This window comes from Carassius gibelio, chromosome A1, assembly GCF_023724105.1.
Source record: "Carassius gibelio isolate Cgi1373 ecotype wild population from Czech Republic chromosome A1, carGib1.2-hapl.c, whole genome shotgun sequence".
NCBI classification, from domain to species: Eukaryota; Metazoa; Chordata; class Actinopteri; order Cypriniformes; family Cyprinidae; genus Carassius; species Carassius gibelio.
In genome coordinates, this window is record NC_068371.1 from 16,659,889 (window position 1) to 16,681,937 (window position 22,049).

General features: G+C 37.9%; 1 protein-coding gene across 1 annotated transcript in view; it reads left to right on the forward strand.

Moving 5' to 3' along the window:
- Positions 1 to 22,049, forward strand: part of LOC128015007 (growth hormone receptor-like) — a 67,952-nt gene that overhangs the window by 23,689 nt on the left and 22,214 nt on the right. The window contains exon 2 of the mRNA XM_052598768.1: positions 15,510 to 15,604. Within this exon, the coding sequence (XP_052454728.1) occupies positions 15,517 to 15,604 (88 nt within the window). The 5' untranslated portion in view covers positions 15,510 to 15,516. The remainder of the gene's footprint in view (positions 1 to 15,509; positions 15,605 to 22,049) is intronic.

A 22,049-nucleotide genomic window follows, 5' to 3' on the forward strand; every position in this document is an offset into this window, starting at 1 on the left:
AAAATCTAAACCTCCAGTTTTGTGAGCTAAAGAGTTGTGTGCATATGTTTAGTTTTATTCTGTACACTATCTATTAGCATGTAAAACAGAAATTATACGCAGCTGTTGCATTGTGTACCTTTTCACCTTTTTGCAGAATGAAAAAAAAAACTCTGAAAATATGCTTGCACGTTTTTAATTTAGCGTAATTTCATAGATAAAAAAAATAAGTTTTTTTACATGCATCTTAAGGATCCCTAATTGTGAATGTGAGGTGGGGGCGGCACAATCGTGCTCTGCCTAGAGCGGCATTTGAGCTTGTGCCGGCCCTGGCTATCATGAATATTGGTTGATTTACACCTGAGAAGACAAAGCTGATATAATGATCCTTTCAGTCAGATGTGTGACTGAAAAGGAAGAGTTACAAGAAAGAATGTGAGAACGAAATAAATGTATATATTTTTTATGTTTGTAGTTTATTTTGAATATATTTAATTATCCCACAACATAATTTGAGATTCACTTGCAGTGCAGTTAAACAGTTTTTAGGAATAATCAAAGCTGACTTTCAAAGCTGAATTTTAAGCATCATTACTCCAGACACTCGATCCTTCAGAAATCCTTCTAATATTCAGATTTTCTACAACAACAACAAAAAACTTGTTATTATTATTATTATTATTAATGTTGAAAAGAGAGAAGAATATTTTTTTCAAGTTTTTTTTTTTATCATCACATGTGCACTAAATAAAAGTTGTAATTTCTATGTGTACTGACTACCAAGTTTTTGAATGGTATAGTGTATATTGTTACACTTGGAGTACGACTGGAATAATGATGCTGAAAATTAAGCTTTGATCACAGGAATCAAATAAATGTTAAAATATATTCAAATATAAAAGTATTTTAAAAATATACAAAATATTTCACAATATTACTGCTTTAGCAAACTGGTATTGACTGGTATTGTGTCATGTTGAAATATATAAATGAACATCACATAACTAGCATTTGCAAAAGTTATATTGTTTATGTGCTCTCAAATAAACTAAATGATAATCTACATTATTAACATTATTGTGATGGTCACTGATACTAGTAGTACAGTCGAACATTTAGATGATGTGAATGAAACTTCATAATATTTCATTTGATTATACATTTAGTCAGGAATTATAAATTGGAAAAAGTTTAATGTGAAAAAGTAAAATGTGTACACGTTATGTGAAAACTGAGACTTACTCATGTTTATGATCTCTGCTGGATAAAGCGCTTCATTCTTTTTTCTGATGAAATCCAAAACTCAAATCCTGAGGTAATCCTCAGCACATCTTCTTGGGGTTAATTATGTCTTATCCCTCTCAGAGCGAAGCGAACAGTCTCGCTGCTTTGTTTTCTGTGGTATCAGCATTTACATGCTGCATGCTTCATGTGGAACATTATAATATCAATTATAATTGTGGAAAAGCGGCTAATGTTTCTTAGGATTCGCCAACTTCTACAAACAATTCATGTCTAACTGGTCAGATTAGTTCATCACTCACATCTCTCCCTTGCAATTGGCCCAAAACTCTTTTCTGGACCCCGAAAGCACTCTCTAGCTTCTTGGCACTCAAAGAAGCCTTTAACAAACTATCCATGGCAGAGTTCAAATGCAATATCAGCAACTCTTGGCCATAACCTTCATAACCTTCAGGCCGTGGGCCCCAGTTGGTGTGCAGTTTGGCAGGCCTTCTTTCAACTTCTGGGAGTCACAATATGTTTGTCTTTAGGGTACCATCAGCAATCCAATGGTCAGACTGAGCGGAAGATCCAGGAAATTGGCAGATACCTAAGGTCATATTGTCACAATCATCAGCACAGCTGAAGCTGTTGATTTCCCTGGGCCGATTATGCTCAGAATTCTGACTTTAGCTGAAAAATGTATTATCACAGAGTCCGTTCAATTCACTGAACTAGATTCCTCTGCTCCTCCCATCCGATCTGAGTCAGTTCTTAACCCCTGCACCTGCCCCAGATAATCAAGAACTGAATATAAGCAGTCACTCTCCATCTCCATTACTGTTTTCTGGTCTTGTCCCTTTGAACTATGTACTTAACTCGTGACTGTGATTACTTACCTTCTGTCCTTCAGTATGCATCCCAATCAACCTTATCTGCCTCTTCATTGTGTTCCTGCAACAGAAAGAGCTGTCAATTCCTGAGTCAAGTCATCCCAATTTAACCATCATCTCTGTGCTCACCAGTGTGCTTCACTGTGTTTTCCGAATGCCTGCCCATAAAACTTCGAGTTGACTTACCTGTTATGGATCCCGGTTTGATTTGTGACAGGTGTAATAAGTACTTGAAAATGGATCCAGTGTGGTCTCTATAATAAATGCATGTTTCTGGATCCAGTTTGGTCATAAAACGGCTGATTCTTTTCTTCCTTTGAGATTAGGTTAATTTAATTATATATATATATGATTTCCATTCAAATTACTAATATGTATTGTAGTTTGACTTTTTTGTATGACATATATCATTCAAGAAATAAAATAAAACCATTTTTATCAAAACTGAATCACAGACAGACAGTAGATAATAACCAGGATTCTGGTTAGGTATTTTCTAATTTAAACTGACAATGTTTTCACTCAGAGATATGTTTAATGAATACTAGTTTTGTATTAATGTTAAATGACTTAAATTTTTTATTTTTTTTATTCAAGTACTGTATGATGAGAGATTCTTAATCCTCCTTTCCGTTCTTTCCGTTCTTTCATTCGCTTTGGGTATACGTCGACACTCCATGTCCATTATTTTGAAACCCACGAGAGACAACAAAAACACAGCTCCAATTACAGTGTCCTCCATCCTCCTGTTGTTAATATTATTCCTCTTTGTTAACTTTGTTGAACGTTGTGCACAAATGACATGGTTATCTACCAGCTAAGTCACGTTCTAGTACACACGGTCGGTGTGAATGCAACCCTTTAAATGGTACTGGGAAATAGTCCTAGTATTTTAGTACTGTACATTTAGTTCTGTGCAAAAAGGCCATTTAGTTCGGTGCGATGTTGTTTGTTCCTCATACAGGATGTTAAATACCAAACGTGTGATGATTTGGACCCTAAAACAGTTAGCTGATATTCCAGAAAGCTCACTGTGTGCTTACTAGTCACCTTTTAGAACAACAGACAGCATTTGGGAACCAAAGAGAAGAGGAACACATAATTATTGCTCCTTCATCCTTCTCCCTTGAGTCTTGAACCTAGAGGCAGAAAACTGAAAGATTAAATTATTTACAGTGGTGTTTTTGTTTTTGTATACAGCATTTTGAAACATGCCAGTCAGTCTGTGTGAATCTCATGAAACCGGAGAACTTCATGTCCAGCTCACTTTAAACCCTAAAGCAAGAAAATGACAGATTGTGTTGCTTAATAAAAGGTAATCCTTTTTTTAAGAGCATAATTTGCATTGAGATTTATTATTTCATTTCCATGACATTTAAATCCCCCTACATATTTTTATTGTTGAAATGTGCAAAAAATAACTCGATATTATTTAAATTGTAAAATGATTGTACCGTACATCATGGTATTTTTGTTGAACTGCCTTTAGTTATTAATCACAACTGAGAAAACTTCATGATCATTACATGTTTTTTAATTCACCCATTTGTCTCTATTGCTTCATGCCATTGTTGTTTTTTAACTGCTGTTTTCATTTTTATGTCACAAGTGTTGACAACTGTGAAATATCTCCAGCTCAAGAAGCAATGTAAATATGAAGTTTAATTATCAACATGAGAAGTCATAAATTCAGTCAGAGATGGGGCTGCATTGATTTTCAGCATCTAGCCTAAATGTTTTTTCATCACATTCACAGACTATTTTCTCCTGTTACAGCAGGAGTCTTGAGAATGAAGCAGCAGATTCCCATGTCAGATGTTGCCCTAGTAACCCAGTAGTTTAAAGGCAATTAGGTTAAAAGTAGATCAGAAGTGGCTTTAAGTGCTCACAAACAGCGGATCACCTCAGTTTAAATCACAATCAGAGATGTCAACCATACACGTGACACTGTATAGGACATGCACATGCAGTTCATCCAGTTTCAGCTGAAGCTTTTAAAGTCAGGCTGAAGTTCTGTCTTTATTACTACATTTATTACACCTCTATATGAAGATCTGGTTCAGTGAAAGCTGCCTGTTCTGTTTATCAGTGTATGTTGGTTGTTTGACTAGTCTAATGTGGGTGGTTTAACGGTAACATGCAGCAGTAACATGCACTCTCTTGCAGTGTAGATGCAGCTAGAGCCCAAACATGCTATTATAGTTTAGGTTAGTCAGGGTTAGTTAGTGTTGGTGTTGTAAGTCTGGAGCCGGACCGTCTGGACTGAGGGACGACTTCTCTCTAAGAAAACAAAGGACTTTCCTGATAATTAACATTTTAACACTCTCTTGAATACCCTCCATCATAAGTAACGGTGCCATCGAAGATGCACCACACCTAGCAGTTCACACCTCACCATCACACTCCCTCCACTTAGTTTCACTCAGAATTGCCAGTAGTATAATATTCTGCATTAATGCAAGTGATATTTACAGTCATGTTTGGTGTCATTTGAATTGTCTCAGGGCGACTGGTACAATGGTCTCAACCTTAGAAAAGTAGATTAAAAGATAATACAAATCCTAAGAGTTAAGAGATATTTTGATTACTGTAATGGGAGTGCCCTTTTCCAGGGTCTTCCATGTAAATTACTCTCTGTTCCCATTGAGGTGTAAACTACCCTGGTCTTGGACCTGACCTAATCAAATTCCAATTGTTAGTTTCTGTCTTCATCTCGGGGGATGTTTGTCTTGGTCTGAGGTATTTAAAGGATTGGTCTGAGGTATTTAAAGGTCAGGTATGCATATTTTACTTTTAGATTCATCTTTGAGAATTTGATGTTTTGTATTGATATGATTTGATGTCTTTCAATTGGATATGTAATTGGCAGAATACATATTTACCTGACTGATAATAAATTGTTACATTTGATTTTATTCTGTTTTACTCTATAATTATTGACTCTAGTAGATTACGTTGAATCCTTGTTAGCGACATAAGCACCCGAATGAATGAGTTAATATAAGAGTAGGAGTTAACTAGAATAATCAAATGTCAGAAGAATACTAATTAGAAACAGACGTACAACCAATTTCCATTCCAACCTAAATTCAAGGCCATACTAAAATGGAGTCAGTTTTGAGTTTAGCCTAAATTGAATAACTCTACGCGCTGTAAGACCGAACACGCAGGAAACCTTCATCCAGCACCGGATACCTTCCTTGGGCCGAGTGACTGGACCTTACAGTGTGATCGTGTGATGAAGATGCTGATCAGCAGTGATCTGTTGTTTCACTACAGGACTGATGATGAGCACAAATTCTCTCCATGATCTAGTTATTCTGTGCTCTAAATCACTCACAGATCTTCTGACAGTTTGAAAATCTCTATTCAGTTTTGACAGAATATTAGTTGTTTTCATGCTTTTCATCTTCAGAAAGTTTTTTTTTTCCATATTGCATGAAATTGCATTTCCATTTACCTAAGAAGGCCTGGCAAACTATTTAACAAACCTGTTTGAGATTGATCCAGTCTAAAAGGATATCTACAAAAAAATTTTGAATGTTAATTATATTGAAATCCTTTTGACATCCTTACACATATTATAATAATTTTGCATTATATGTATTATTATGCATAATAATTTGGAATATAGTGTATTGGCATATATTTGAATTATATTGTGGTCACAAAAGAGAGAATATATACATATATATTTGCCATATAGGAGGAAAGCATGTCCTTAAATTTCCACACGTTTGAGCTATTAGACATGTATTTAGACATACGGTTTACAGAAGCAGGGACTTTGAACCGAGAGCACATAGTTATAGTAGTAAAAGTCATTTTCACTTACATGTCTGTGACTTCAGGCCTGATGTAGTTTGCTAATGATTTTCAGCTGTGATTCAGCTCAAATGTGTGTGTAAATGAGACATGTTTGTTTTTTGTCATTATGACCCTCAGTAGACAAAAGCAGCTTATTTAGCAGCTAATTAATGGAGTGTTATTGCGTGAGCTCAACTCTAGACGTCCATCTGGCCGTTTGCTGAAGTGACCTGATAAAGGTCACCAGTGACCGTGTGTGGACCAATCTGGATGTCTGAACCTGTTCAAGCTCACATTAGTGCCAGAACTCAAAGAACAATCATCCATAATCTGAATTCTTCAAAGACAAAATGGGATGGAAACAAACAGGGCAAGCAATGCTTGGTTGGGAGAGATCAGTCTTAAACTCTCTCACTCACTAATCAGCTATTTTACTCTGGTACTGTATTTGGTTAAGTGATAATCAAATAAACACTAAAATGTATTCAGTAGTTTCACACAAATTATCTATAGTAGGAGACATACAAATTCACAATATCATAATGATATTAAGAACTACACACACTCATAATTTCATTTCTTTTTATTAACTGCCACATGGGAAGAAAAAAAATATGTGTATAATGGATCATGTCTTATCAGAAGATAGTTAATGTATAATCTATAAAAAAAAAAAAAAAAAATAAACTATTGGAAAAAAAAATACTGAAAATTATATCATGTTAACATGGTACATTGTGCTGTTTTTCTACAGATATTTCTTGGAATGCACTGATATAAATTTTATTTATGAATTTATTATTATAGTTATGAATTTCAAATAAAGAATTACATTCATAATATTTTATTATCAGGCAATACTGATGTTCATTTGATTATCAGGCAATACTGTTGTTGAGTTAGTAGTGTCCCCAGATAGCACAGATGTCTGTTAAAGATCTTTTCATCTGGAAAGCAATGGCTGTGTAAACACATCTGATAGAAAACTTTAAGATGTTAGTTTTACATACATTCTAAATTCTAAACTTCTTAAAGACATCTTATTAAAGTCTAGTAGACATCTGACTGGAAACGTCCCATAGATGTATTGCAAATGAGAAAACACTCTAAAAAATGTCTTGCAGATGTAAAAATCACACGTCTGGGATGTGTGCTATTAGGGGCAGTACTGGTTAGTAGAGTGACTGCTGTCAGTATTGGGTGCCTGGATTGATCGGACACAAATAAAGATTATCTGTCATGTCGGTTTAATCCAGTGACAATAGTGGTGGGCAGTAAATCTCGTGTCATTCTTGTTGTTCTTTTTAAGCTCTTAAACTCTTCCAGATATTGGAAAAGCTTTAGTCAAAATGCATGCGTGAGCATCAAATGCGGCTGTGAAAGACTGCATTCGCTCAATAAAGGTGCTTTTCACTTCTGAAGCTCTTTATGTTTGTGTGTCTGGGATTATTGAATAGATTTGAGTAAATAGAAATACAGATCTGCATTGTGGCGATCATGACTGGCATGTGCATAGAGAGCATTAGCAATCCTTGCCTCTTTGCAATCATGCCTCACCTAACTTCCACATACACTGTCGCATTCAGCACAATCATGGCTTTCATTACTGGGCTTTACTAATTAAAGACGCTTTTATAACACATGCATGTGGTCACTCTGCTTTTGTCCCACATTATTAGATCAAGCTTAGTTTTTTCGAGGAAACGGTGCGGAGATTAATTAAGAGATTACATTCACTAATCTGAGTTTCATTTGCATGATCAGATGTGAATGAAAGAGTCTTTAATGTTAATGGACAAATTACTCTCTTAATTCACTTTCTTGCTTTTTCTGTGAATTACTTATTATGTAATCTTTTGTCATAACATAATAACTTGTTTTACCTCTGATGTCATTTTTTTTTTTTTTTTAATGTAAAATAATAGTCAAATATGAGTTTAGATATTTCAGGCTGTTGTAAGCAGTGTTGGGAACGTTACTTTAAAGGGGGGGTGAAATGCTCGTTTTCACTCAATATCCTGTTAATCTTGAGTACCTATAGAGTAGTACTGCATCCTTCATAACTCCAAAAAGTCTTTAGTTTTATTATATTCATAAGAGAAAGATAGTCTGTACCGATTTTTCCCGGAAAAACAGGACCGACTGGAGGCGTGACGTGTGGGCGGAGCTAAAGAATCACGAGCGCCAGTAGGCTTTTGCGTTGAGAGCGTTTGGAAGCTGTGACATTACCCAGAGCCGTTGAAAAACATATTTAACGGCTCTGACATTACCTTGAGGAAAAAAACATCATCCAAAATAAACCATGGCTAACAGTCAGATTCGGCCGTTTATTTATGATCCGGAATCAGATCCCGAGGCTGAACCTGAACGAGAGCAGCAGCAGCAACGACTCGCTCCGAGCAGGGCTCGAACCCTGGTCTCCGATGGGAGGCGGACGCTCTAACAAGGAGGCAGAGCTATTTTAAGCAGTTTTACTCACCGCCTGCGGTTCCAACACACGATTGTGACCCTTTTTCGTTGGGATTGCATCATCCTTAAGAAATAAACGATACGCAAATCCGTCATCAAACTGGGCCTTGTTTGTAAAACAAGCATCTTCGAAATTCAGGGAACAAACACAAACACTTGCACAACTCCGTTGATGCTCTGTAAAAATAAACTCCATCCACTGGTCCCTTAATGCTGTTTTTTCTTTGGTAATCTGTGCAGGGTTGTCTTGCCCTGGCAACCAAAAACACTCCTTTTGTGACATTTCGCGACGCTCTCGCTCTGATCAGTGATTGTCTGTGCACAGCCTCTCTCTGCTCTGCTCTTCCGGCAGAAGTGTCCTTAGCACCCATATAAGGAAATTCCGCTCCATCTAACGTCACACAGAGCCATACTCAAAAAAAACTTTCCGAAACTTGTGACAAACCGGAAGAAGTATTTTTGGAACAGAAATACTCCTTCAAACGTACAACTTAATTTTTGAAACTTTGTCCATGTTTAGCATGGGAATCCAACTCTTTAACAGTGTAAAAAACTCAGTATGCATGAAATAGCATTTCACCCCCCCCTTTAAAAAAGTAATTAGTTATAGTTACTCACTACTTGTTCCAAAAAGTAACTGAGTTAGTAGCTGAATTACTCTATAATAAAAGTAACTCATTACCAGGGAAAGTAACTATTTGCGTTACTGTAAAAAAAAAAAAAAAAAACGTTGCTACATTTTTTTTTTGCAGTTTTCATAAGTCAGTTGAAATGAGTAGAACAGACAGGTGTTCGTACATAACTTTCAATATTTATTACACGTCAACACACAGCAAGAGTTTTATCCTACACTTCAAGTATTATCTTTGTAAGAAAGGGTGTTTTTGGCCACTATCTTTGTAGATGCGTGTCACACATTACATGTACACATTACATGCACGTTCTTGCCTTTGACCACAATGAATTTGAAGTAGTGCTTATATCTTCACCTTGAAAATGCCAACTTTTCATCGGATTGCTCCTGACTCGCCATCTCTGCTGCGAATCTCTGCGTAGCTGTTGTGCGCGCGCACGCTCGTGTGTGTGTGTGTGTGTTTGGCGCCGCTGGCGCTGCCGCATGTGCCGGCATGTGTGTAAAAACACCGGCACTGATTGGCTACCATGAAACACATGACTCTGCCTTAGCCAATCACAACCGCTTATCTCGTCATTAACCCACCTCCTCACTCGCTGTGTGAGCCAGGGGTCCGTTCGGATTGCATAGTTTATTAAATCAATTAAGTCATAGTAACGCACCGTATTTAACGTTCAGTACCGTTAACGGCGTTGTAACGACGGGAAAAGTAATTAGTTAGATTACCGCGTTACTGAAAAAATAACGCCGTTACCTAACGCCGTTCTTTTAAACGCCATTATTCCAAACACTGGTTGTAAGTGATGCTGGATTTCTGAAATCACACCAGTAGTTCACAACTATTAATCATGTTTAATGTCATGAAGGTCACAGCGATGACTTCTTCCTCTCGTTTTGACATAATTTTTGTACAAATTTATGTATACTTTTGATATTTTATGAACTACAGTTAAAGTACATTTGAAGCATCATTTTAATGTGCTTCAAGTACATTTCAGTTGTATTTTTAGCTCATTAGAAATGCATTAGCATTTCACTACTAGTATATTATAAAGCTGCTTTTTTTGTATATACACACGTACACACTTTGATATCTAGAAAACTTTAATTTACTATATATTATATAACTTTAGAGCACTAGACAAAGGAAATTTTGTTTGCGTCCCCTTTTTCGAACTCCATTTCCCATCCTGCCCAGGGGGCCAGGGTTTCCTATTTTATTGAAGCATCCCTGGGCGCAGCCATTGGCTAGCGGACCCCCACCTGCTGTTAGCGTTCCATTGACAGCAAATAACTTAACATCTGAGGCATTTAAAGACTCCATTTTTCCATTCATTATTTCTAAAGAAACACGAAAATGTATGAAAGGCCCCATTACCTTATGTTGTGGCCCGTAGAGGCAGTTTTTGTAAAAAATAGACTAACTATTGACTCTTACCTTGCGACTCTCTGTCGCACAGTAGAGAAATTACCATATGGACAGGAGGGAGAAGCTCGTAGGCAATCTTTTACTGTCTATGTGGCTATCGGGGGGACATGGAGGCATGAAGTCAAGGGAGAACCCCATAGAGAGTGCATAAAAGCAACGGGACAAAATTATTCAACAACATCTGCAAGATTTGGTGGGGTGATTCAGATTTCTCTTGGCACAGCTATTAGAAGACTTACAATTGTCAGACAGGTTGCTCATGTGACATCTACCTCATCAAGCTCAGTTTGAACCTGCGCAGTACGCTCGACCCCCAGGAAGTACGTGCTTCTAATTGACTTCACTTGTCTCCGTTGAATCCAATGGGGTCGCTGTGTACATTTCTTTTACTGTCTATGATCCTGCCTCATTCTTCGGACTGATTGCACACACACACTTGCATCTAATTAAACACACACACCTGCAGCTAATACACACATTTAAGCAGAACAGTCACTCTCAGTCTGGGCAAAGTCTTGTTTAGTTCTGTCTAGCATTTCTGAGCATTTTCCCTGTGTTCGTTCCTTCAGTGTTTGATCTTGGATTGTTTAAACCGACTCCAATTCTCTGCTGTCTGCCCCAACCTCTGCTTGTTAATATTACTGATTCTGGATATCCCTGACATACCTGACGTCATTCCTGATTACTGCCTATCCGACCATTCTTATAATAAAGTTCTGCATATGGATCTGAAAGTCTCTGACTCATTATAACAGAAGACTCAGGATCAAGCAGCTTTGTGACTGTTTCTAGGCCAGCCATGAATCCAGCAGCCCAGTTAATGACTCTTTGTCAAGATGAGCTGCCCATTGAGGATTATGTAGTGGACTTTATTGAACTGGCTCACTTAACTTCATTAGATGAGGTATGTTTAATGGTTTTTTTTTTCCGTGGAGGGCTTTCCGAGCCACTCAGCTCCCTTATGCCACTAAATGGGCCTAATTGGATGCTTGAACATTATATTGACATTACATTGCAAATTTGTGGTTCACCCTTCACTGTGGGAGTTGCTGAGAAGACTTTTTACAAAATGGCTGCCATACCAGAGTGTCAAGTCAAGTCACCTTTATTTATATAGCGCTTTAAACAAAATACATTGTGTCAAAGCAACTGAACAACATTCATTAGGAAAACAGTGTGTGTCAATAATGCAAAATGACAGTTAAAGGCAGTTCATCATTGAATTCAGTGATGTCTTCTCTGTTCAGTTTAAATAGTGTCTGTGCATTGCAATCAAGTCAACGATATCGCTGTAGATGAAGTGACCCCAACTAAGCAAGTCAGAGGCGACAGCGGCAAGGAACCGAAACTCCATTGGTGACAGAATGGAGAAAAAACCTTGGGAGAAACCAGGCTCAGTTGGGGGGCCACTTCTCCACTGACCAGACGAAACCAGGCAGTTCAATTCCAGGCTGCAGCAAAGTCAGATTTTGCAGTAGAATCATCTGTTTCCTGTGGTCTTGTCCTGGTGGTCGTCTGAGACAAGGTCTTTAAAGGGGATCTGTATCTGGGGCTCTAGTTGTCCTGGTCTCCGCTGTCTTTCAGGGATGTAGAGGTCCTTTCTAGGTGCCAATCCACCATCTGGTCTGGATACGTACTGGATCCGGGTGACTGCAGTGACCTTCTGATCTGGATACAGACTGGATCTGGTGGCTACGGTGACCTGGGAATAAGAGAGAAACAGACTAATATTAGCGTAGATTTAAACTGCAAGAGTGTGTCTGCCTCCCTAACAATATTAGGTAGGTTACTCCAGAGTTTAGGCGCCAAATAGGAAAAGGATCTGCCGCCCACAGTTGATTTCGATATTATAGGTATTATCAAATTGCCTGGGTTTTGAGAACCCAGCGGACATAGAGGATTGTAATGTAACAGGAGCTCATTCAAATACTGAGGCGCTAAACCATTCAGGGCTTTATAAGTAATTTCAGCTGATAATAACTGCGAACACACTACACTTTATATTTATATACACATACACTTATTTATCTAACACACATACTTAGTATACACTTAAATTTTGCACATAATACACATGTACATACATAACTGCATTTTGTAATATACCTGCCTACAATTGTCAATTTGTATATTGTCATTCACTATATACTTATTTGTATTTTTTATTCTTTTATTATGTGTTCTATGTTCTGTCGCTGTCATTCTGTTGTACTGTGGAGCTTCTGTCACGAAAACAAATTCCTCGTATGTGTAAACATACCTGGCAATAAAGCTCATTCTGATTCTGAGTAATAAGCAATATTTTAAAATCTATACAATGTTTGATAGGGAGCCAGTGCAGTGTCGACAGGACCGGGCTAATATGGTCATATTTCCTGGTTCTAGTAAGAACTCTTGCTGCTGCAAGAGATAGCAACTCTCCAGGACACTTCACCAACTCCACACATTCTCCTCAGACCATGCATTATAGGCTTTGACGGACATCAGTTCTTGGCAATTCCTCATTTGCCCTCTCACGACTGGCTCGATCGAAATTACACGGCTGCGGGCCATCATACATGTTGGCTCTTGCCACCTCTTCCTCATTCCAGTCGGTCACTATAGCTCTGATGCTGCGCGTGTTACAGGCAGGTTTTTGAGCTCGTAATCACTATTTCATACCACTACTAATGACTTGGTACCATTCCAGGCAAGTTACGCCAAACTTTCTGAGCACAAGGAATTGTAACTAGATTATTTATTTTATTGCAACGTTGCATTGACCTAAAATTGTTTTTTCAACGTGTACTACTTGCATAAACACTGCATCCGCAGGCAGTATTATTCGTAGGGGCTGTCATCGTTGTTTGGCCTGCTGTGTGACCTCGGAACTTGGAGTTAGAGTCCTGCACGGGTTCGGGTACCCGCAAATTTGGCTGATACGGGTGAAAAATATCCAACTGTGTCGGATACAGGTGCGGGTCGGGTCGGACACAGGGGAAACACGGGTCTAAACACGGGTTCAAAACAGTCACGTGCAAACTTAAAAATAGGCCTATGTTCCACTTTTTAAAAAAATCACAACCGCGTGAACGGCTGCATGAGTCATTAGTTAACAGACGTAAAAGATCAGCCAGCTGTTTGTTTTTTTCGTTGTTTTTTCTGTTTATATATATATATATATATATATATATACACAATTTTTTTTTTTTTTTTGCATCTGAAAATGACTTTGTGCAGCTCATTCACATGTGCGCTCTGGCGCAGATCCGCCTCTCACGATGCTCAGCTGTGAACGATTTAAAAATGGGTGCATTCGACTTTAAGCACAACCTCAGACGGTGGTATGATTCGCTCTTTTGTTGTTCTGTTTTCTTTCAGGATCAAAAATACAACAAATTAAAGCGTTTATCTGTATTTCCAACTGATGAGAACTATGCATATACATTCATAAATCAGTCAATTTTGTATTTTATTATGAGATATTTTATTCTAATGTGATCAGTGACTCAAGCACTGATGTACCAAAGAGCACGTATTTCGACATTTGCAGTAAAAACATGAAATATAAATTCTCAGAAAATGAATTTAATACCAATATATTGAAACGTCTGTTTATATAGTCCATTAATAAAGGAGTCCAGACATTGGAAAAATATCAGTCCACATGTGTTTTATATTTAATATGAGGGAAATAGACATGCATGCATGCGTGACACAAAAAATATTTAACTTTTAGGTAGCAAAATATTTTTTAGTAATTCTGTCAATTACACTAAGGTTATTACATTGTCTGCTATATATTTGCTTCTTATTTATTAAATACGGGCAATTGATTGATAAAATATTGAGCAAAATTAAGATAAAATGTATAAAAAACAAATATCTTTTAAAAAGAGTTTTCCATAAATAACTTCTGTATGACCTGACAATAAAATTAGAAAAAAGTGTGTCTAATGTGTCGGTGTCGGTTCTATTTTAAGCGGATCGGGTCGGGTGCGGATTTTAATTAGTGCTGCTGTCGGAATATGGGTCAGATGCGGTTTTAAGCACTGCGGGTACGGGCGGGTGCGGATGTACAAAATCAGACCCGTGCAGCTCTCTGCTCGGAGTACATCGATCTAGTACGAGACACGAGTTCACGGGTGGGAAGTCACGGGTTTGATTGCCGTTCCAGTGCACTTTCACAGGTTTAAGGTTGGAAAAACACGGGTTATGGGTTGCCTGGAACGCGGCATCATACTAGACTGAGGCTACCTTTCCTCGACTTCTCCCCAACATGACGTCATCACCCAGTTGCGTAAAAAAAACGTTAATACCAAAAACTTAAAAAATCCCTTTAACATACATACATTTTGTGCTAAACAAACATACATTATATGCTAAACAAATCCTCTGTGGAGGATGATTGAATATTGAATTAATGGGGTTTATAGATATGATTTTACTGTTTTATTAACTATGATTTTAAAGAGGACGAATAGGAGGCCAAAGCAAATGTTACTGCACACCATGCCTTTTTTTACCCATTTGGGCTTTTTTTGCATTTGAAACTTTATCAATAATGAATTATAAACTAGCTAGAAAGTTTGGGAAGGTAGTGTAGATGTTTAGATTTCCCTGCTGAATTAAAGTGGACATGCATAATCAAACTCATCATTGCTTTATTTTCTGCTATGTGTGATTTCACATTCATGATTCATCATTCATGAAACAGTGAATGACTGAATTTATACATTCATTTATTGTTATAAAAGTATTTCCTCATGAGGATGTGCTACCATTTAAAGATTAACATTGAGTCTGTGTGGTGTTTACTCTCGTGAAGTTCCATTATTTCCAGTCCTTCAGCCTTTGTCAACAGATCACAGGATTTGTAAAGATAGGTACATCTCTGAACTTGTACATGTTTTAAAAGAGCTGACATTTGAAACATAATCATTATGTTGACATTGTGCATATCATTATGTGTTTAACTGTTATGTGTATGTGTGGGTGAAGATGTTAGGGATCATTCTGTGTACTGGTATAATATGCAGTGAAGTGAGTATCTGCTGGTCTGCTGACATGTGTGTGTGTGTATCTGTTTGTGTTGCAGACACGTGATGCTGTGCTTTTTGCTCCTGACACTCCACTGGACGACAGTCACTGCAGCACTGCAGCCATCCACACACAACACCGCCCTTCAGGAAGGTTGGTGAAGGTCACTAGTGTCAGTGAACACACTGATCGCTAGTCCTCATTAGTGGAAAATAGGGGTGGGCAATATGATCAAAATCTTATTTCCCGGTATGAGAAATTTTATTTCACAATAACGATATATATCTCGATATAGCTATTATGTTAGATATTATATATAAATTAGAAAAAGGATTAATTAGTTCCATCAATTAGTGAAGAAAAAAATTGCCATGCTGGTGCAAACAACACGAGACCATGCTACCGTGACAGTCAAGAGTGGCTTGACTGTGTTTAGTGTGCAGCAGCAGTAGCGTACCATCAGCGCAGCTGAACAGTTCTGTGTTCAAATGTATGAAATAGGCTTAAGCTTGCTGCAAAACACTGGCAAAAGTAATTAACATAAATGTGACAGGGGGAGAAAGTAAGGGGATATTTGAATTATTCACTAATAAACTACTGTTTTTAAGTTGGTGTCACAAGGATGAAGTTGCCGATCCTGAATCCAAAGTAATTTAAAGCTTGCTATAGATATATTTTGTGTCTTTGAGGCATGTATTCGCTGAGTTTCAGTTAATTTTCGAACTCCTGTTAAAGACAAGATGGCAGAAAGCGCATCATTTCTTTTATAAAAGTACAACATTTTGTTGATATTGTGATAGCACACAAATAAAAGTAGACCCTTTGCAGTTACGAATGATTACTCTTACCTTCATAAGTAAAAATGACAGTGTATCCACTTAAAAAAATGCAAGTGATCGCACTGGCACCTCAATGTCCTACAAAGCTTCTCAAGCGGCACAAACTATTGGATAGTACATATTTATCTAGGTTTAACATTTAAACTTTGTTATAGGCTTGAACTGTTTTATATCTATAGATTTTATTATAGGCAAGTCATGATGATTTTAGAAAACTGAATTGATCAAACATACTGTAGGCTCACTGTCTACCACTGTCCGCTTGGTCAGTACTTTAAAAAACAAAAAATTATATTTAACGAACAAAAAATGCTCCAAACATTTTTCTAAATTAACTGAATAAAAAAACAAATACAATTTTATAGTTCCGAACAGAATCGAAAATTTGAAATGGCCATTAACCGGTTAATAATGTAATTTTATCGTTCAATGAAATTTGCTGTCAACCAATCACAAATTCCAGTAGTACAGCATATGCAAATGTGACGCTGAAGCCAATGAGTGAAATGTCCACTCAGCTGTGAACTCATCATAGGCAAGTCGCAATGGCAATGCACCAGGCAGACCCGGTCCCACCCAATCATCAACGCTCACACTCCCCTGAGTACTAATCACCTGCACCTGATCTCCATCACCATGGCACTATATAACACTCACCCATGCACCAGTTCACCATCAAGCCTCCAACAAGAATTGACCTCACGATCTTGTCTCCTGCTCACCTCATTTTCAAAGAATCACCAGCAGTAGCGTATACTTACCTTTTGATAAGCTAAGCTGTGTGCCTTTGTTCTCCTGTCTCCAGAACGCTTATGGCATTATCTGTGATCTGAATTCTCCTACGAACCTCTATCTCCTGAGTGCCCATGTGATTCTCTGAGCATTCATCTTCGACTGCAAGAAGAGGAGACAAGTATTGATATTCTTGGCTTTCACAGAAACGAACTCCACAGAACCCCACCTGAAATTACCCTCCACTTACCTCTCACGAACCCTTATCTCAAAGATTTTGTGTTGAATTCAACCGCCTCTGTCTCCTGAGTACTATCCTGACACCGCCCTTAGAATTTATGAGTATAGTGTGAGATGAATTCAACAGATCACACCTGCAGCACTGCTGTGAATGTAGAAAACAGAAAAATGAACCCCTATAGGCTTACATAAAAAGGAATATAGGCATATACATTATATATATTTCACTTAAATCATATTGACAGATTAATGAAACAAAAGAAAAAATTTGCTAAATTACAGTTCATTGTGACAGATTCTCAAGTTTTTGGAAAGAAACACGAAACCGCAACGTAGTTTTCTTTATTTTGCAAAAGCTTAACCCCTTTGAATAATGTCTTGCTTCTGTATAACCAGCTAGCTTTGGTACGACCATCGCACTGACAAAACATAATTTTGCTATATTGAAGCCTGTTCATTGTCAAAATAAAATGCAGTTAAAGAAACAAATAAAAAAATTACACTGCTCCATTGTACAAAATGTTGCGTTAAAGGTGCCATATGCAGAAATTGAGGTAAAAATATCCATAACATGACCTACACGCATCAAAAGAATGAGAAGAAATAAGGGCGATGATGTCATTAAAAAAATGTCAAGTTATAGTGCTGCAGAGATATCAACCTTAATTAGCATTAGCATTACTGGCCCCGGCCCGGCAGGTGTTGTAATACCAGTTTCGGCCGTGGGAGGCAGTATGCGGGCGACATAACCACATGCCAACCTGCAACGAATACACGAATAACTCGCAGGGCGTACCTGAACCTGATGTCAATCGTGTGGAAAGTACAGCCCACTACTTTCAGTTTAGAGAAGAGAGCGGAAGGATAGCTGAAGCCCTTGGCATCTGATAAGAATACCAGAGTAAACATCGGCACTGCTTTTAATCGCTGGAGACAACTGATGGACCTGAAAGAAATGAGGTTCGACTAAGAACTTGCAAGTTAGATGCTGTTAGTATTTCGCTAGAAGTTTGTTTTATATGTTTGTGTATTTGTTTTCGGGAAGTTATAACATAGAAATGTTTTTGTAATTGATAATTAGCTAGCTATAACTTAACGTTACCCATTTTATTATATAGGGCTGTGAATGTCTTTACTCATGTACATCTCATCAGTAAAGACGCTCCTGTGTTCAGATCAGGATTGCCAGGTTTTCACAACAAATCCTGCCCAGTTGCTTCTCAAAACTAGCCCAATCTCGCTTCCAGAAGATTCCCCGATTAAACATTGCTTCCTGGGGTTAAAATATAGTTTTTTTAGCAGGGTTGCCTTGGTATAATTCGCATTTTAGGGGCTTAATATCACGTTATTTGTATTGGGGTCGCTGTGACCAGCGGACATGAAAAACAACCACCACAGACTTGGCAACACTGGTTGGCATTTACTACACAGCCGTAATTCACTGACAATCTACACAACATCGATGTTAAAATCGCTGGCGATTCTTTGTCGATTTTGAAAGCGATTTTGTGTTAGTTGTCGGTAGACTAAGGCTCTGTGCAGTTACTGCCGCTCCACCTGAACCAGTGTTGCCAAGTCTGCGGTTGTTTTTCATGTCCGTGGTTTGAAGCAATCCCAATACCAATAATGTGATATTTACCCCCTAAAATGCTAATTTTACCAGGGAAACCCTTCCCAAAAATTTATTTTTTAACCCCGGGAAGCAATTTTTATCGGGGAACCTCCCGGAAACGCGATTGGGCTAGTTTTGGACTAGTTTTAAGAAGCAACTGGGCAGGGTTTGTTGTGAAAACCTGGCAACCCTGATCTGAATGCACATGCTGGAGATATACTTCTAATTACAGGAGCGTCTTTACTGATTAGAGGTGCATGAAAATCGCATTCGATTTTTTGCACAGCCCTATGTATCATAACTAACCTGCTCTGTCTAGTCTGTTGGTCTCCGTGTCCTCTTTGCTTCGTGGTTTTTCTTTGCCTGAAAAAATTGATGTGTGGCGTGAAAGCGTGTGAAAAGAGTCAATTGCGTGTGTCTCACGGTGAATGCTTGAGAGTTGGCACATTAGTTCTCAAGCAGAATAAAGGACAGGTTGATTATTGCTGTTTAGCGTTTGTATTAATCTATGATGTGTCCCTGTTTGCCTACAGGGACATAAAAAATAAATTAAAAGTGATACGTGGACCAAGGTGTCTGAGATTGTTCATTTTAAGTAAAGGATCACAACAATATTTAATGAGGTTATAACTCCTTGTGGTTAGTCTGCACGAGATCAACAAGCTTGTTTTCTTTGCGGCCGCTTTAAATACAAAATAAGCATTCGATCTACGTTAGAGCGTCTGAGCGCTCACAAATCTTTCTGCAGCGTCGTGAGCAGAGCGGCAAGAGCGATTTTTGACGCTCTAGATGCTGGCGATGTGAACGCACAGTTAGGCTTCGGCTATGGCTGTAGTGTTGTTGTGAAAGTAGGGGCGGAGCACAGAGACTATGCCGTTTCTCGTTTGTTACTCTAGAGTAGACCAATACACTTTATTGAGGCATACTGCCCCCATCTGTTATGGAATGTGGAGTATGACTTGATTTTTTTTGCCAAACATTACAGATGGCACCTTTAATGTGGCTGACACTCCCTCTGAGTTCAAACAAACCAATATCCCAGAGTAATTCATTTACTCAAACAGTACACTGACTGAACTGCTGTGAAGACAGAACTGAAGATGAACACCAAGCCAAGCCAGATAACGAACAAAAGATTGACTCGTTCTCATAAACTTTGTAGTTATCAGTAGTAACACAAGGTTCAGTCATGTTCACTTGTCTCCTGATGCAGGAAAGGCCAGTTTTTCCAGTTTGGTATTGAATGGAATGGTGAAATGCAAACTGATCTAGATCATGTAATCATCTGAAGGATCATTTTTGTTGTGGTTCTTGTTTGCTATGTTCTTTATACATGTCCAGATTTTTCCAGAAATTGATTCTGCTCGTCTCACACAGATTCACAAGGTTTTTCTGCTTCTTGTCACCGTCAGCTGCTGAATTATATACAGTATCTCTGGTTATCTGAGAGTTTTTGTGAAAAGCACCATGGACATGTGACCTTGAATGACTTTACATCACACAAATACATGGTCTAAATCAATTAGTTAAGATCTTTTAATTTTTAAAAGAAGTGTTTAGTATTTTTTAAGTAACCTGTTTTTATTCATTTGTGATTCTGTGTAAAAGAAGTGTGTGTGTGTGTGTGTGTGTGTATGTGAGTATTCTGTGTTAAATATGTTCTTGAATATTTCCTGCTGATAGAAAGTAAATACAGTGTTTCTGTGGGTTTTATGAAGGTAAATTTAAGACTTTTGAAGATGTTTTCAGGATCTACATTACTTTTTAATTAATTTTACAAAATAATAGATTAAGGCTTGGATATCTCTTTTTAAGACCCACAGAAACCCTATAAATAGATTCATTTAAGTGGGTGTACAAACCCGTGAAGACCTGAAAGTGGTTGATGTTTTTACTGCTGTCCAGAGGTGCTGAGAGCCCATACATCAAAAATGTTCTTAAAAAAAAAATCCCATTTATTATGAAGTTCCATTTATTTTAACCGATCTTAAACACAAAAATTGATGGGGCTGTTCTAAGTTGAAGAGGAACACCATTGATTCTCCCTCTTACAGAACTCACTTCTGGTGAGATTCGCTGACCACTGTTGCTCAGGGCAGCGCCAACAATTGTTGAAGTATGTTATAGACCTATTCAGAAACATGAGCCTCATAAACAGACTTTCCTCAATGTGGAATTTTCTGCTCTTGTCAGAAGAGATTTGCAGATTAAGCTGCTGAGCTTATGATCTAGGTAATGGAGTGCCAGTTCCATGTTGAAAATAACTGTCAATAGCAGATGAGTGAAGCAATGTGATTCTGTGGCATTTTCAAAACATTGAACTGTTTGAGTGACACATCAACCAATCGCCTGAGTTTGGGACAAAGCTATCTGACTGACTGACCAATGATGTACAAGTGATTGGAAACGTGAATCATTATTTGAGTTCTGTGTAGATGTAACAATGACATACTTCACCAGTTTCCTGCTCCAAACCAAAATTAATCATCAGTTTGCTCAAACTTGCCTGTATTTTGAGGGCCATGTAATGAAATGTGGCTTGAAACTAAATGCAATTAACTGATTCATGAGCATGTTCAGATGAAGACATGGTCATAGAAATTTGTTGTTCATGTACGTGAAAGGTCAGATGGTCAACTCAGATGAAGACGGATCACCATGGAGACTGGAGAGAAAGACCAGAGGGGAAATGTGTCATGACTGCACTTTTTCATTGTGTGCATGTGCGTCTCACAAATACAGTCATTCACAGCTGTATATTCCATAATGTCAAACATAAAGATGTTGTAAGTTCACAGATGGATGTTTGTTAGATCAGCCGTCAGTCATTCCTGTAGCTCATCTGCTGAGTTTCAGAGTGATCACTGACCCAAGATCAGTGCTGGATGTAATCTGTGTCACAAGGCTCCGTTGCTGAAGTTCCAGTACAAATCAGTTTACTCCGCTTCATAAAACTGAATGTGTGCATGTTCATGTTCTGTCTTGCTGGCCTGCAAGGGCAATGTTAAATGAGATTAGTTGTTGTTTTTGTATTAACTGAAAGGCGTCATATGATGTGATTTCAATTTTCCCTTTATCTTGCGTAAAGAAGATATGTGAAGTTGGAAAGAATTAAATGTAAAATCCAAAGAGATAAAAATTAAGACTTCTCCACGCCCTCCTAAAACAGCTTGTT